Source organism: Nicotiana sylvestris, chromosome 3, assembly GCF_000393655.2.
Source record: "Nicotiana sylvestris chromosome 3, ASM39365v2, whole genome shotgun sequence".
NCBI classification, from domain to species: Eukaryota; Viridiplantae; Streptophyta; class Magnoliopsida; order Solanales; family Solanaceae; genus Nicotiana; species Nicotiana sylvestris.
The window spans coordinates 174,279,294-174,293,242 of NC_091059.1; the positions used below are offsets into that span (position 1 = coordinate 174,279,294).

The following is a 13,949-nucleotide window of genomic DNA, read 5'->3' on the forward strand; positions in this document are numbered from 1 at the left end:
ATTGGTGGGGCCACGTTTTATATATAGCACGGTTATTCACCGCGCTATACCTTAACGGATAAACATGCCATTAAGATATAGCGCGATGAATAACCGTGCTATATATAAAATGGTAGTCAATTTTATTTTTTTTAAAATCTATTTTGGTCGTTTGAGTCCTAAAGAACCATACTTTGGTTCTAGACTAATACCCCTCCTTCTCTCCCCCTCCAAAAATATAAATATAAAAATTGTTGTTAAAAGTAAACCAACAAAACCAGAAAAGGAAAGCAAATTTGTTAGAGTTGTTTGTTTTGATCGATGGCCTTAAATTGAAAAACTAAATATACTTCTTTTTTTCTGAAAATGAGAAATCATATTAGTTAGCTCCAAAGAGTAATTATTAAGTTTCACTGATTAGGGTAATTTGCCTTTTGTTCCTAATAAGCCTTAATTTGTGTAGCATTACAAATGGCTGTCTAATCAAACACATAATGCTTGATCTGCTAATTAAAATCCTATCTCTAGCTTTTTTCCATCTTTGGTGTTGTGGGGTTGCAATGAATTTGAAAGAAATGAAGAAATATATATATATCACATGTGAAACTACAAGGTTAATGCTTCCAAAAATTGAGGCAAGTTAATGAGACTTTGTTTACCAATTAGGGAACTCATGGGACAAAAGTGCATAGCCAGTCCACAACTCCATTGTTGAGGAGTCAACCTCAATGTTTTTTAATAGCCCTTCTAACGTCCAACATTTGCCATCATTTGTCAAAATGTGAAAAAGCAAAAGGTCAGTAAATAAAAAGGTAATTAAAACAAAAATAACGGAGTCTTTGAAAGACAAAAGGTATTAAATGAATGGCACGGTTGCACGCAACAAAAGCTTTGCCCTTTTGTTCCTAAAGTTAAATTCTTACTCTTTTTTTTAATTGCCTTCTATATATTTCTCAATTCTCATCAAGAAATTTTGTTTTTGCAACTTTCTCCACATAAAAGATGTAATTATTGTTCATAATATATCTTGGCTCAACACATTATCATGGTTTTATCTCGATGCCCACGTGTGAGGGCTATAAATGTACTTGAAATATAATCGAAGGCCATGCCCACTTCATTCAGGAGACCACTTAGAGACTTTTGTCTTGTTGGAGAGCTTATTTGAGTAGAAGTATTTTTAAAGCAAGTATAATTGATGCTGAGTTTTTTTCGTTTCGTATTATTAACAAACATATCAGAACCACTTTTAAGAATGAGGAATTTTCATAAAATATTATAGTTTAGAGCCAAGTAATTATGGAATGTCTAATTATTATTTGTAATTACTATTCAATTGTTATTAGTTTGTATTACTTGTATTTAAATGTGTAACGAATATAACGTGTGTCAAAATTGTATTCGTTGCACAAACGAATACAACGAGTATCAACTGTATTCATTCGCGCAATTATATTTTTTCCCGCAACGGATACAATATGTATCAACTATAACCAACGTGAAATATAGGGGTGTATACAAATGATATGTCATGTATCGACTATATACATGGGTGTATACAAAGTATACAATATGTATCGACTATATTCATTCGTGCAACGAATATAACCAAGGCAAAATACAGAAATACATAAAAATAAAATATTTTTTTTAGGAGGAGAACTCAAGACCTCCACTAACTAAGCGGACACTCCAACCAACTTAGATACAAGAGCTCCAACCAACAAGCGGGCGCTCTCTTGTTTCAGTTTAGATCATTAATCTCTTGTTTCCTGTATTTTTTTATAAAATTCAAATATAGCAATAAATGGTATATTTGCTGAAAGTATATATAAATACAGTGTATATGTTTGATGTATCAAAGAACAAATCAAAAGATTGTAAAACTAATCGGAGTTTAAAATAAGAATATTAGTACTATTTAATACAGTCACTTGAAAGATCATTGCAGGATAATTACTTATAAGTCATAACAAGCAGAATTAGTAACTTCAAAAATAAAACAAATAACCTTCTATAGTTGATTAAACCGCACTAATAGTAGTGTGAAAAATTCACTATATATAGGTCAATATAATTAAGTTAAATGCTTATTGATGTTTATTTCATGCATTATGTCATGCATATATTGGTACTTACTTGATAAGACGGGTCATTAATTACTCCTAGTAATTAATATCTATTCATTTAGATGATAAGATGTTTGAGTAGAAGGGTAACAAGGAAACTAAATATGCCGCTGTTATTTTTTTTTTCCCTTCTTGCTTTAAGTTAACAAGAATAATTAACAACAAGAAATTACAAAGCGTGAAAAATTCAACTACAAGTCACCGTCAAAATCTTCTTGCAGCATCAACTGTTTTTATTTGCCTGTCATTTTCTGGACAAATCATGAAATAGGCATCAAATTTTTTCAATCCTAATGTTCTTACGTGCCTTGTGATATCAGATTCAGAAAATGTGTTTAATACGTATACATGCAGTCGACAATATTTCTCATTGAATTAGTCGATTAAATAATTGCGATTTCCAGACACGTTGAACTAATCGTCCTGACAAATATGTATATACTAGACATACACATTGTCAAATTCTTCTCTTCCATCATAAAGATATGCAGCTTTCTTTTGTAATCATGTGAGAAATATACAAAGATTATTACTCATATTTCTCAAAGTCGGATAGCACTTCTTTTTCTCCTTTTTATTTTTTATTTTTATTAATAATGTTTCCTCGATATTGTTAGGACCGAAAAAATCAGGTGTCATGCGAAAGCTAGCAAAGCAAACCTTGAACAACGATAAATTATACAACAAAGAGAAATATACCAAAAGAGACACAAACATTTAACGTGGTTCGGTCAACTGATCTACATCCACAAGCGGAGATGAGCAATCTACTATAATAAAAGAGAGTACAAAACAACGAGAGAACAACCTCACGAAGAGACAAACACAAGTGACACACTAACACTTATCCCGTAAAGTTCTCCCCCTAAATACGACTCTCAAGCCCCATATGGCTACATTGTGGATGCTACTGAATGAGAAAGAAGGATCCTCAATTTATAGAAGTACAAACATTTTCCTACAATAAAAAGGACTAGCCAAATATGGGAGATTAGTAATTTCCTTCTATAAGAAGGAAAACCCAATTAAGGTAAACATGTTGCCTTTTCCTTCAACAAATAGGAAAACCAAATATAGTAAGAAAATTATGGCAAACACCTAACAATTCTCCCCTTTGGCCTGAATTTTCTGACGAAATAAACTTGATCCACCTTCTTCACATAGCTTTCAACAGGTCGCATCTCCAAATCCCCACCACGAAGTTTGTCTCAACGTGCGTAGCACACCGGTCAAATTTCTCAGACAAATATCACGATTATCGTCAAATATGTTGCGGCTAGAACTGAACCTGCCAAGATGAACCTGTTCCTCGGTCAAATTTGAAGGATTTTCCATGTTAAAATTTGGTGTTCTTTATCTTCTTTATTTTCGAATTTGTCTCTTCCTCGACATAACAGATATGGCTTTTACCATTTGAAGGTGAACTGTAAAATAATTAAACATTCTTATATCATATTATATATAAGCTCGTGCGAGAATAAAAAAGAAAACCAACAAGAAATCAAGCAATATATTATTATTATTATTATTATTATTATTATTATTATTATTATTATTATTATTATTATTATTATTATTATGTGAACAAGAAATAGACATACAAACACACTAGATACTCTTGTGAGACGGGTTCATCACTGGATAAAATTTCGTTTCCACCAAATTAACAGAACCACTCAAGAAAAAAAAAAACTATAGAATAAAAGACACATAGGAAGGCAATTCCTTAGCCCATGAACTTGGACCACTTTATAATGTCATAGGTGACACAAAAAATGCTTCCAATATGAATGAGAAATACAATGAAGCCAATAAAAGTCAGTGGCAGTATCCCAAAACAAAAGGAAAAAAATATATACTCCCTCCGTCAATTTATGTGAACTTATTTCCTTTTTAGTCCATGCCAAAAAGAATGATCATTTTCCTTATTTGGAAATAATTTACATTTACACAAAGATTTATAGTCACACATAATATATGTGTCTCATTTTAGACCACAAGATCAAAAGTCTTCTCTCTTTCTTTAAATTCTGTACTCAGTCAAATGAGTTCACGTAAATTGAAACGGAGGGAGTATATCCTTGGAAACAGCAGATTAAAAGACTGACCAAAAACATCAATCTTTTCACCTCCCACCAAAAGTAAAATACGAGTTGGGACAAAAAAAAGGAAGAAGACGCGCAAAACTAATAAGGGCAGACAACAATAATTAGAAATAAGAAAGAAAAATTCACATAATTACGTGCGTGTGCTATGCAAAAAAAGCTTCAAAAAAAACATCATCAGCTAGTAGTCAATGATAACACCAAACTTTTTTTTACTTTTATTTTTGGTCTCAACTAGCCAAACTATTCTGACAATATAGTCTACACAATAGGGATCTGTTGTAATTGGTTGTAGGCAACATATTTGTAATATTATTCTCTTTTCACTTATTATAAGGGGTGGTAGGTTTGTGTAATGTATATATGGACTTGGATAAGTTTCATAGAGCTTTTATATATACGTGGTTTTCAACTATAGCTGCAATCTTGCAGTTCAAAATTCCAAGCTTTGCTCTAATGAAGGCTGCTCTCAAATATTTGGTAGGCATTGCTGGCCCAAGTGGCTTTGGCTCTAAATCTAATGCTGACCAAGTCACTCAACATTCATCTATCAATTCTCAGCTCACCGCAATTATCACTGGTACTTATTCTCTTTCTTTTCCATGTCTAGTTTGCCTATGTTCTTGAGTTTTTGGGACGTTTGTAAGGCTAAACAATTTACTTTTGTACTTGACCATGTGGCTGTCAGAATTAATGAGCCGGTAATTCATAGGTAGTGGCTTGGTTGAGGGAAAGCGAGTTTTTATAGGGCAATTGTCACAGCCGGCTATGTGTGCATGTTTAGAAAAATTTCAGTTCCATCATGGAGGAGAAAATAATCTTTAAAAGAATAATTCTTTTCTTTGATTTTTCAGCTTTTCTTTTCTCCTTCTTCTTCTTGAAACTTTTGTTTCTTTTCTTTTAGTTGATACTGTTGTTAGAGCAACTAGGTATTAAAGGGATTTTCCAGCTTTTTGAGTGGTTCTGAGAATAATCAACTGTTCGATGTATTCATAAGCAATTTAAAAATCATCATGGAATTTTGGTCGACATGCATTAACTAATTAACTATTTTGTGGAGAATTATTAATCTTGAACAAAGTATTAATACCAATTAAGGAATATTCGTGGAGTTGATTTTTCAGTATAAGATTTTTAGATCTTCAAATTGTCAAGACACATGGAATTAAGATGGAGTACTTTCTTGGCACTTTTTCTAACAAGAAGAAGCATCTTTCTCAAACACTTGTGTACTTTCCATGACCCATTTTTCCAAAGGTTATTCCTATGTTTTTCAGATGTAGGGTATGAAATATTCATGAGGCTTCACTCATCATTTTGTACCTGATCACTTTTCTCTATCACACATTTTGAATAAAACCTTTCAATTAATTTCCCCACCCTGGCCTGTAAAGTTTGGAAGAAAAAAAGGCAGTTCGATGCACAAAGTATTATTCACGTAAGTTTCGGAAATCGTCAGACTAAAGTCTATAATATAAACAGCCTACCCTGACGCAGGAGAAAAAAGAGTGAGAGCTAAGGGGTGTAGAAGGGAGAAGAAGGGGTTTTCCTCTCCTTTCTCCAGAATAATATAAATTTTGAAGATTAACATATATATTCAATTTTTTTTCTTTTTATTGTTTCTTTTTGTTTGAAGGAAGATATAGTTTTGTCTCTACTTGGGTTGTTGATTAATAGATATTACAAGATTTTCTATCTGGACAGTACTGAGTACTAATCATATGCTATCTTTAACACAGAAAAGTTCAGTATCAAAATATTTAAATAACAACCTCCCACTACCTTTCATTAATTAGTATTTTAACCACCATGCATTATTTAGTGCAGATCCAATATAGAAACCTAATTTAGTACATGTCATAAAAAGATTAGACAAAGCATCATGATATTATATGGAGTAGCTTTTTTTTTTATTTATTAATTAATCATACTGGAAAAATTACAGGCGCAACATCAGGGATAGGGGCAGAAACAGCAAGAGTACTGGCAAAAAGGGGTGTAAGGATAGTAATCCCAGCAAGAGACTTAAAGAAAGCAGCAATTGTGAAGGAATCCATACAAAAAGAGAGTCCAATGGCTGAGATTATATTATTAGAGATAGACTTGAGTTCATTTGCTTCCATTCAGAGATTTTGTGCTCAGTTCTTGTCTTTAGGACTGCCCCTTCACATTCTCATGTATGTATTTTTTTTCTCTTTGAGTTTAAGTTATATACGGTATACAGAATTTTTATACTATCAGGCACTCAAAATAAGGCAAGTTAACTGCTAAAACAGGTAAAGGATACAAAAATTTGTTACACTGACAGCATATATAAGTTAAACTCTTCTTCTTCTTCTTTATTTTTTTTTGTATTTTCTTTTCTTTTTAGGTGTTCTTTTTAGGAAGTGAAGGGTGTGAACGTAATTGATGATTGGTCTGAAATTTTTATCATGCAGAAATAATGCAGGGAAATTTTCGCAGAAACTGGAGTTCTCTGAAGACAAAATCGAGATGACTTTTGCCACAAACTACTTAGGTAACTAACTCCTTGTTGTATACTCGAGGACCATTATCTTTTTTTATTTTTATGGAGTTGGGACTCCAATACTCAAGTTGAAGAGGATAACTAAGTCCCACAAAAAGAAAAATAAATAAATAAAAAGGCCTAGTGATAACTAAACTCTAGTCCCTTGTGATAGATGTATAAGAGTTTGAGTTATATACACTAAAATTGTGAAAATAAATATTTACATGTTAATTGGTAAATTTAATAAAGACCAACCACCTTCTATTATAGGTTAAACTAGACGGATCTTATGAAAATATTTAACTCTGTTAGTATACATAACTTAAATCATGATATTTGGCAGGTCATTTTCTATTGACAGAGTTGCTATTAGAGAAAATGGTTGAGACAGCAGAAGCCACAGGGATTCAAGGAAGAATAGTGAATGTTACTTCAGTAGTTCACAACTGGGTGAAAAGAGATCAATTCCGCTTCTGCAAATTGCTCAATCCAAAGAAGTAATATTCATACTACTACTATATTATTTAGCAAATATTTCATTACTTGTTATACGAAAATCCATTCAAAGTTAATCCCAACTTGTTCCTCTAAGCTAATTCGTCTTGGTGATGCATGTCACACAGTTATAATGGTACTCGTGCATATGCTCAGTCAAAATTGGCCAACATATTACATGCCAAGGAATTGTCAAGACAACTAAAGGTTAGTTCTTTATTTACTCCCTTTCACTTACCTGTTTTCCGCACTTTCTTGTCAGAGTTGATACGACTGCAAATAAATGGATTCTTTTCATAACCTAATAACTTTCTATGCATATAAATAAAAGATTATGCGCAATTAGAAGCAATCAAAACATAATCTTAAGTGGTTTCTCTCTAGTCAATTCACCAATAATTTTGTGGTAAGCAATCTAATCATTATACTAAGCTGTTTCTCTTACCACTCAGTTATATCACATGAATCTTGATTAGACAGCTCAACAGATAAATTCTATGCCAAAACTCAGTACATGAAATTATTTGGGTATTTTCTGTGAGAAAAGACAGTTGAAACCCGAAATTAAAGTTAGAGTACTCCTTGTACCTCTCATTAGGGAATTGTCCATCAGTTTAGAATCTGCCAGCTTCATTTGCACTATACTACTGTAGACAGAGGATACATCTTTTTCCTTCTTTGGTCCCTGTACTCTTTAAACCATTTAATTGCTTTTGTCTTTATATATTTGTATAGTTTCAATAGTGAAAAATGTATGTTTGAATCGAACAGGCAAGAAATGCAAATGTGGCTATCAATGCAGTCCATCCTGGAATTGTAAAGACTGGAATAATCAGAGATCACAAGGGCTTTATCACAGGTATGTCTTTTTCCATTTAATTTTGCTGCAAAAAATCAAACAAAGATAACTATAATTACTGATTTCCCTTACAAACATAACAGATTCTCTCTATTTTATGGCATCGAAGCTTCTAAAGTCAACATCACAGGTTCGTCTATATATGCTTGTCTACTTTGCTCCTTTGAACATTCCGACTACTTTCTTTGCAACTTAATTTGGACTCACATACTTTTTTTCCCAAAAAGTTGAAGATAAAATCATCTATTGCTCTCCATATACCAACAAAAGTGGAGAAAAAGTAAAAAAGAGTGATTATAATAATAAGTAACGAGGTCAATTTCTTGGTATGGCAGGGTGCAGCAACCACATGCTATGTAGCACTGAGCCCACAAACAGAAGGGATAAGTGGGAAATACTTTGCAGACTGCAATGAAAGTCACTGTTCAGTTTTAGCAAATGATGAAACTGAAGCTCTTAAGCTTTGGAAGGGTACTCGTGTTCTCATCCATAGAAGATTGCTTCCACCTGTAGGATGAACAAACCATTTTTTTTTTTTTTTTTTTACTTTTGGGAAGGAGGGATGTACATGTAAATAAATAGATATACTCTTGTATATCCATGATAACAAATGAAAATATCATACAAATAGTCCAATTGTTAGCAAACTGATGGAAAACAAATGTTAGTGGAATAATGAAGGTTCTTCTAGTGGTCCATTACTATGAACACGCTTTTGCCTTTCTGTTTTGCACTTTTGGAATAATATTCAAGATACCATAAACATCCCTTATGGTTTTACAACTACCTTACGAAGGGATCCACAACAAATTCATCATCTTTCTTTCGCATTGTGCAATTAATTCCTAACTTTCCTTAGAGTTGCTTTGTCATCAACATTGCAAACAACAGCAATTCCAAATTGATATTACAACTACTACTACTACTACGCCTCAGTCCCAAATAAGTTGGGATCAGAACAATTCCAAATTGACATTAAATAAGTAGATAATTATCCTAGAAAGCAAAATCCAGAGTAAAAGTGTTGGCTGCACCTGTAAACTGTTCCACTGAAAGTAGCTCATATCACTCAAGTATATCATTTTCCAAAAAGAATGCAGCATCTAAGCAATCTTCTATCCTACAATACAGACATTTGATACACAACAATGTACAAAAAGAAAAAGAAAACTGGAAAGTCATATGGCGATTTAATGGAGCAAAACCAACAAAGCTTCGACCTAAGAAATGAAGTCAGCCAACTACAAACGTTAAGGCTTTGAGCATCTGATCAGGTAGCCATTTGACATGACTCGTTACTGATCCCAATATTTCAGTAGAAGCAAGTTAGGTTTTTGCTTATCAGGACTCGTGAATTAACGAAAATTTGTTGGCTAAGCAACTGCACAATCATTATCATCTCTTGACCTGCCAAAAAGTGAATTTGCACATTAGGAACCCATGCAGGGTGAAGTGCTTGCTCAAATTTAATCTAATAAGCCTCAATCAATCTATGCAATGATTGTTGAAGCGAAGATATTTCTCCCCAGATATTTCCTGCCAAAAGAACATTCGCATGAAAGCATAACGAGTGAATTCTTCATGAACAGTCCTGTTCAGAAAATTCAGTCATCAATGTTGTAAAAGAGAGAATCTTTCCGTATAAATGCTCTGCATGTGATATTAGCTCCATAGGGTGAAACGTGGTCGACATTGGTTAACCGTAACCAAGTGTGCTAATTTCATTCCTATTAAGGTGCTGACACCGGTTACCTTACCATTTCCTTGCTTCATTGATCTGTTCTAACTTTTTCATTTGCTTTTAGTACCTTAAGATGCTTCTTAATGAACTTGCCACCAAATCACCAGACTATGACCTAACCCCATGCACTGGCTTAACACAGTCATGTAAATGACAGCACACATCATATCTCTAATCTCCAAGCTAGACATAATTATGTATATCATGAACAATTGGTCCAAAAAGAATAGCAAAAGTAATACAAAGTTTATAAATGTGAGGACCTGAATGACAAGAAAAGCAATAAAAGAAAGTACCACTTATTTGAGTCTACAGAGTTCAAAGAGCAAAACGATAAGCAATATAAGGGACTTGCTAAAAAACAGCATAATTCACTCAAAGCTGACCTTAACCAGAAAATCCTTGCTGTCTTACAAAATTTAACAAATACCAAAGACTAGTCTATCTCATTAGTTTATCTGAATTACAGTATAATGAATTGAGCTTAATCAGTCCTCAACTTAACTTGGCTAAACTTAATTGAATCCTTTGAATTGAGATCAAACATATCGCATAAAAATACTCCTCAATCCCAAAGAGTAAGTCATCTCCTTTTTGGAAAATCCCAAAAGGTCGTCAACCTTCCCATAAAAATGTTTTACTACATCCAACTAGAACAAATTTTTAAGGTATCCACCTAATTCCCTATTCTATTTATCCAAAACACAGGTGAACATATGAACCCATAAGTTTCCTAAGAAATGCTAGATAGTTCATATTTTGAACTCTTTTTGTAGTAACTAGTAAGCTCGCTGAATAAAAACATCCAAGACTGTTCCTTTCTGAGGGGCACACAGAAATCATCCAAAGCATATACATTTATGTTGGTTTATATGTTTGTATATCCAGACAAGCCAATGAGAAAAGGTTATCAAGTTCAGATGCTTGTGAACCTTTTAAACAGTCCAGTAGATAGACCTACAGGACATAATCAGTGGCAATTTTTGTTCAGGTTAATCATGACTTTTTTTTTTGGTTTGTATCTGCATCATGTTAACAAAAGCTTAGCATGTCAATGAGGGATTAAACATGCATAGCCTGGAAATCTACACTGTATCATAGGAAAGAATGTATGCGACATACTTCAGAATTGCTTATCAGTGATTTTTGCATGTCCCCTTTGACAGTCAATAATAAAGTCCAAATTTCAACTTTTTCTGCAACATCACTATCCCACACTTTACTCATCATTAGGAGTGTCAATTTTGACTCATAAAATGGTATCAAGGTCTCACCCAGACGTCAATAGGTTGGATGAGTAATCTATCCATTTAAGAGTTAAATTTATGTAGCTCTAATCAACCCATCCAAAAGATTGGGTTAACTTGCATTACATAATTAGCAATTTTCCCCAAATTAACCTGTAAGAGAAATTTGTTACAAATAAAAAAAGAATAGAGAGAAATATATCTACCACAGGGTATAATATTACTTTCTTGCACAATACTTTTTTTTTACGAACCTATAAATTAGAAAAGAAATAGAACAAATGGAAAAGTGGCTTTGAGATGAGTAGGTTGGCCTGTGACCCATCGATCCACTTATCTTGACCGAAGGGTATTTTGGACTGGTTGGACATCCCCCCTCCATTTGACCCCCCCCCCAATCATCATATATGTTGCACCAGTTTCCTTCAAGCACAAGTGCATTTATTCTTTCTCTCTTATTCCCCGTAGCAAAAGAAATAGGAACAAATTCATAAATTTCGTTTAAGCATAGTAAATATTGATACTGGACTGACCCTTGTTGGATGACGAGAAAGTGAGAAGAAGATGATGCTCAAGTGTCTAAGAGGGCGTGATCATTCAATTTGAGTGTTTCTTTTCTTTCCCTTTTATTTTTCTCTTTTCTCTTCTGGTGACAACTCGGATATAATTTGAGTTAAATTGGCTAAGTAAAATTTCTGTCCAGAGTAAGTCTCAAAGATTATAAGAATAAAGAGAGAATAAACATGGAAACAACTATCGGAAATCAACAGTACATTTCTAAGAGAGGACAAAGCATATATAAAGGAAAAGAAAGAAACATAGAAATCGGTTAGAGCTTGTTGTCCAAGTTTTCATAATTCATAAATGCTACCTTAAAACGAGGAGAACGCCTAAGAGACGATGCAGATCCAGGAGAGAGCACTACTGGCCTACCCCCTTTTGCACGATCAAGTTTCCTGGAATTTTTGTTGTGTTCTTCAGACTGATGCTCCTGTAGCTGGGATGAAAACTCACTTCTACTATCAGTTGAAATGGAAGAAACCGGGGCTGACATAGAGATGATGGAAGTGTCTTGATCACGAGATGCTATGTCAGGAAGAGTTCCTGAATGCATAGGAAACATAACCGTATTCAGAACCATTATACAACATTTGATGAAAAACTCTCCATATATTTAATGTTTATATCTGCTAACCAATAATCTATGATTTCTTGCACAACCGCATATGGCTCTGGTGTTACCAAATAAGGCTCAAAGGATAATGGAACATAGAAACAAAAACACAAAGTCATACCATGTGCTACAGCTGCTTGAAACTTTTCCCTCATAATCCTGACAAACTTGAACAGTCCATTGCTCTTATTTAACTCTCTGAGCATCTCATTTGTATCATTTAGTTGTGGATCACAATCAACCACTAAAAATCCAAGCCAAGCAAAGAATTAGAGTTCTGGACCATCTTCACTTATGTATAGTTGATAAAGATTCCAAACTTACAAGTATATACATCATTCTCATGACGTATGGTAAAAAAGTATTCCTTATCCTGATTATTGGCATCAATATTGGTAAATATGAATTTAACCCCTGCAGAAGAAATAGGAAATGAATGTTCAGTAGACAAATATGATGATAGAAGAAGACTGTATTTCTTTTATTGGAAAATCCATTAGTAATAATTAGAGACTTTGGCGAGGCTATATGGTTCAGAAAGCAAGTCTGCTCCTTTAGAATCTTAAATGTGTCCACAAGTTGGAAGGATAAACATACCATGGCCACATTCAATACGTAAACCAAGCACCTTATTGTACCACACAACAGCCTTTTCTATTTCCTCTCTCTGTTCAGCAGTCTTATTATGCTTTTCTTCACGTGCTTTGAGAGCTTTTACCCACAAAAAGAAAGCTCAATTACCCAACATAATATGGTGTCACTTGGTAGAGACAACAAAAGCAGACACAAAGTTATCAACATAGAAGAAGCACCAATAATATTCACACGAAAACCAACTTTCAGAACGAAAGTACAAGGAGAGTTTGGAAAAAGGGGCACGATAAAAAAAGAAAAGAAAACTTGAACAAGTTTTCATCCAACTTCCAACATCAGTGTAGATCTTGAGGAACTTCAAAGGAAGAAGAGACAGATAAGCATTATTATTTAATGCAACCTTCCCAACAAATTAGGTGTCTTCATTTGACCAGGCACAAGCATTTGAGCTAGAGCTTTGGTTTTACTACATTAAACTGTAGGTGAATCCAAATACAAAGATAAAGCTTCACTTTTGATGAGTTTCAAATAACTTGGGTGTCATGTTACTTTCTTTATGATACTGAAATTGCTTTCGAACGGTGTAAAAAAAATGAAAGTCGACAAACACCGTTAATCTGAGACAAGGCTAAGTGATAAGACTTCAGCCTAAGGTCAAATAGCAATTCTTGATAACAAAAATTATAATACTGCGTCAATTTGAGAAAGAAACTAGGGGATTAGGTCAAATTAACATCTTTCTGTGTTGGTTGTCTCGTAGGAAGACTCCAAAACATGAAAGCACGTATGACTTTGTCAAATGCATGAAAAGAAGGCCAACTTTTGCAGAGATAGATTTTACCATCACTTTGTTGAGATATTATGGCTGCATATTCCTCTTTCCTGGCCCTTTGGTTTTCCACAGCCCCTCTAAGTTTTTCTACTCTAGCTTTCCTTGTTGAAAAAGGACATCTAGAACCTCGCCTTGCCACATCCCAAAATGTCCGGACCCGTCAAAAATTTCTACCGCAAATTTCGCATTTGACACAATTCTTGTCATAAGCGAAGATGCCAATGATGACGTATTGTTGACACTTGATGTAGATTCTTCTTGTTTATTGTCCCCCATATTTGACAC

General features: G+C 33.8%; 2 protein-coding genes across 3 annotated transcripts; one reads left to right on the forward strand and one right to left on the reverse strand.

Moving 5' to 3' along the window:
• The first annotated feature begins 4,388 nt into the window (after positions 1-4,388).
• On the forward strand, positions 4,389-8,774 carry LOC104248590 (short-chain dehydrogenase TIC 32 B, chloroplastic). Of its 2 annotated transcripts, none has more exons than XM_070171193.1 (8): positions 4,389-4,793; positions 6,159-6,390; positions 6,652-6,731; positions 7,084-7,219; positions 7,346-7,424; positions 7,989-8,076; positions 8,160-8,206; positions 8,412-8,774. In XM_070171193.1, the coding sequence occupies exons 1-8, from the start codon at positions 4,577-4,579 to the stop codon at positions 8,592-8,594; spliced, it is 1,062 nt and encodes a 353-aa protein (XP_070027294.1). In that variant the 5' UTR covers positions 4,389-4,576; the 3' UTR covers positions 8,595-8,774. The 2 variants fall into 2 exon arrangements, with proteins under 2 accessions (XP_070027294.1, XP_009803175.1); XM_009804873.2 differs by having other exon boundaries at positions 4,390-4,793; positions 7,066-7,219.
• Positions 8,775-9,045: 271 nt separating this feature from the next.
• Positions 9,046-13,769, reverse strand: LOC104248589 (kinetochore protein SPC25 homolog). The gene is made up of 5 exons (XM_070171194.1): positions 13,674-13,769; positions 12,563-12,652; positions 12,360-12,482; positions 11,936-12,168; positions 9,046-9,483 (listed from the first exon to the last, which is right to left on the reverse strand). The coding sequence occupies exons 3-5, from the start codon at positions 12,442-12,444 to the stop codon at positions 9,472-9,474; spliced, it is 330 nt and encodes a 109-aa protein (XP_070027295.1). The 5' UTR covers positions 12,445-12,482; positions 12,563-12,652; positions 13,674-13,769; the 3' UTR covers positions 9,046-9,471.
• Positions 13,770-13,949: the final 180 nt, after the last annotated feature.

Excerpts from the sequence above, each read along its gene's own strand:
- LOC104248590 (XM_009804873.2), top strand. The coding sequence starts at position 4,577 with ATGGACTTGGATAAGTTTCATAGAGCTTTTATATATACGTGGTTTTCA. Across the intron at positions 6,391-6,651 it reads CTGCCCCTTCACATTCTCAT|AAATAATGCAGGGAAATTTT; the intron begins GTATGTATTTTT and ends TTTATCATGCAG. Across the intron at positions 7,220-7,345 it reads AAATTGCTCAATCCAAAGAA|TTATAATGGTACTCGTGCAT; the intron begins GTAATATTCATA and ends CATGTCACACAG.
- LOC104248589 (XM_070171194.1), bottom strand. The coding sequence starts at position 12,444 with ATGCTCAGAGAGTTAAATAAGAGCAATGGACTGTTCAAGTTTGTCAGG. Across the intron at positions 12,169-12,359 it reads TCAAGCAGCTGTAGCACATG|GAACTCTTCCTGACATAGCA; the intron begins GTATGACTTTGT and ends CTATGCATTCAG.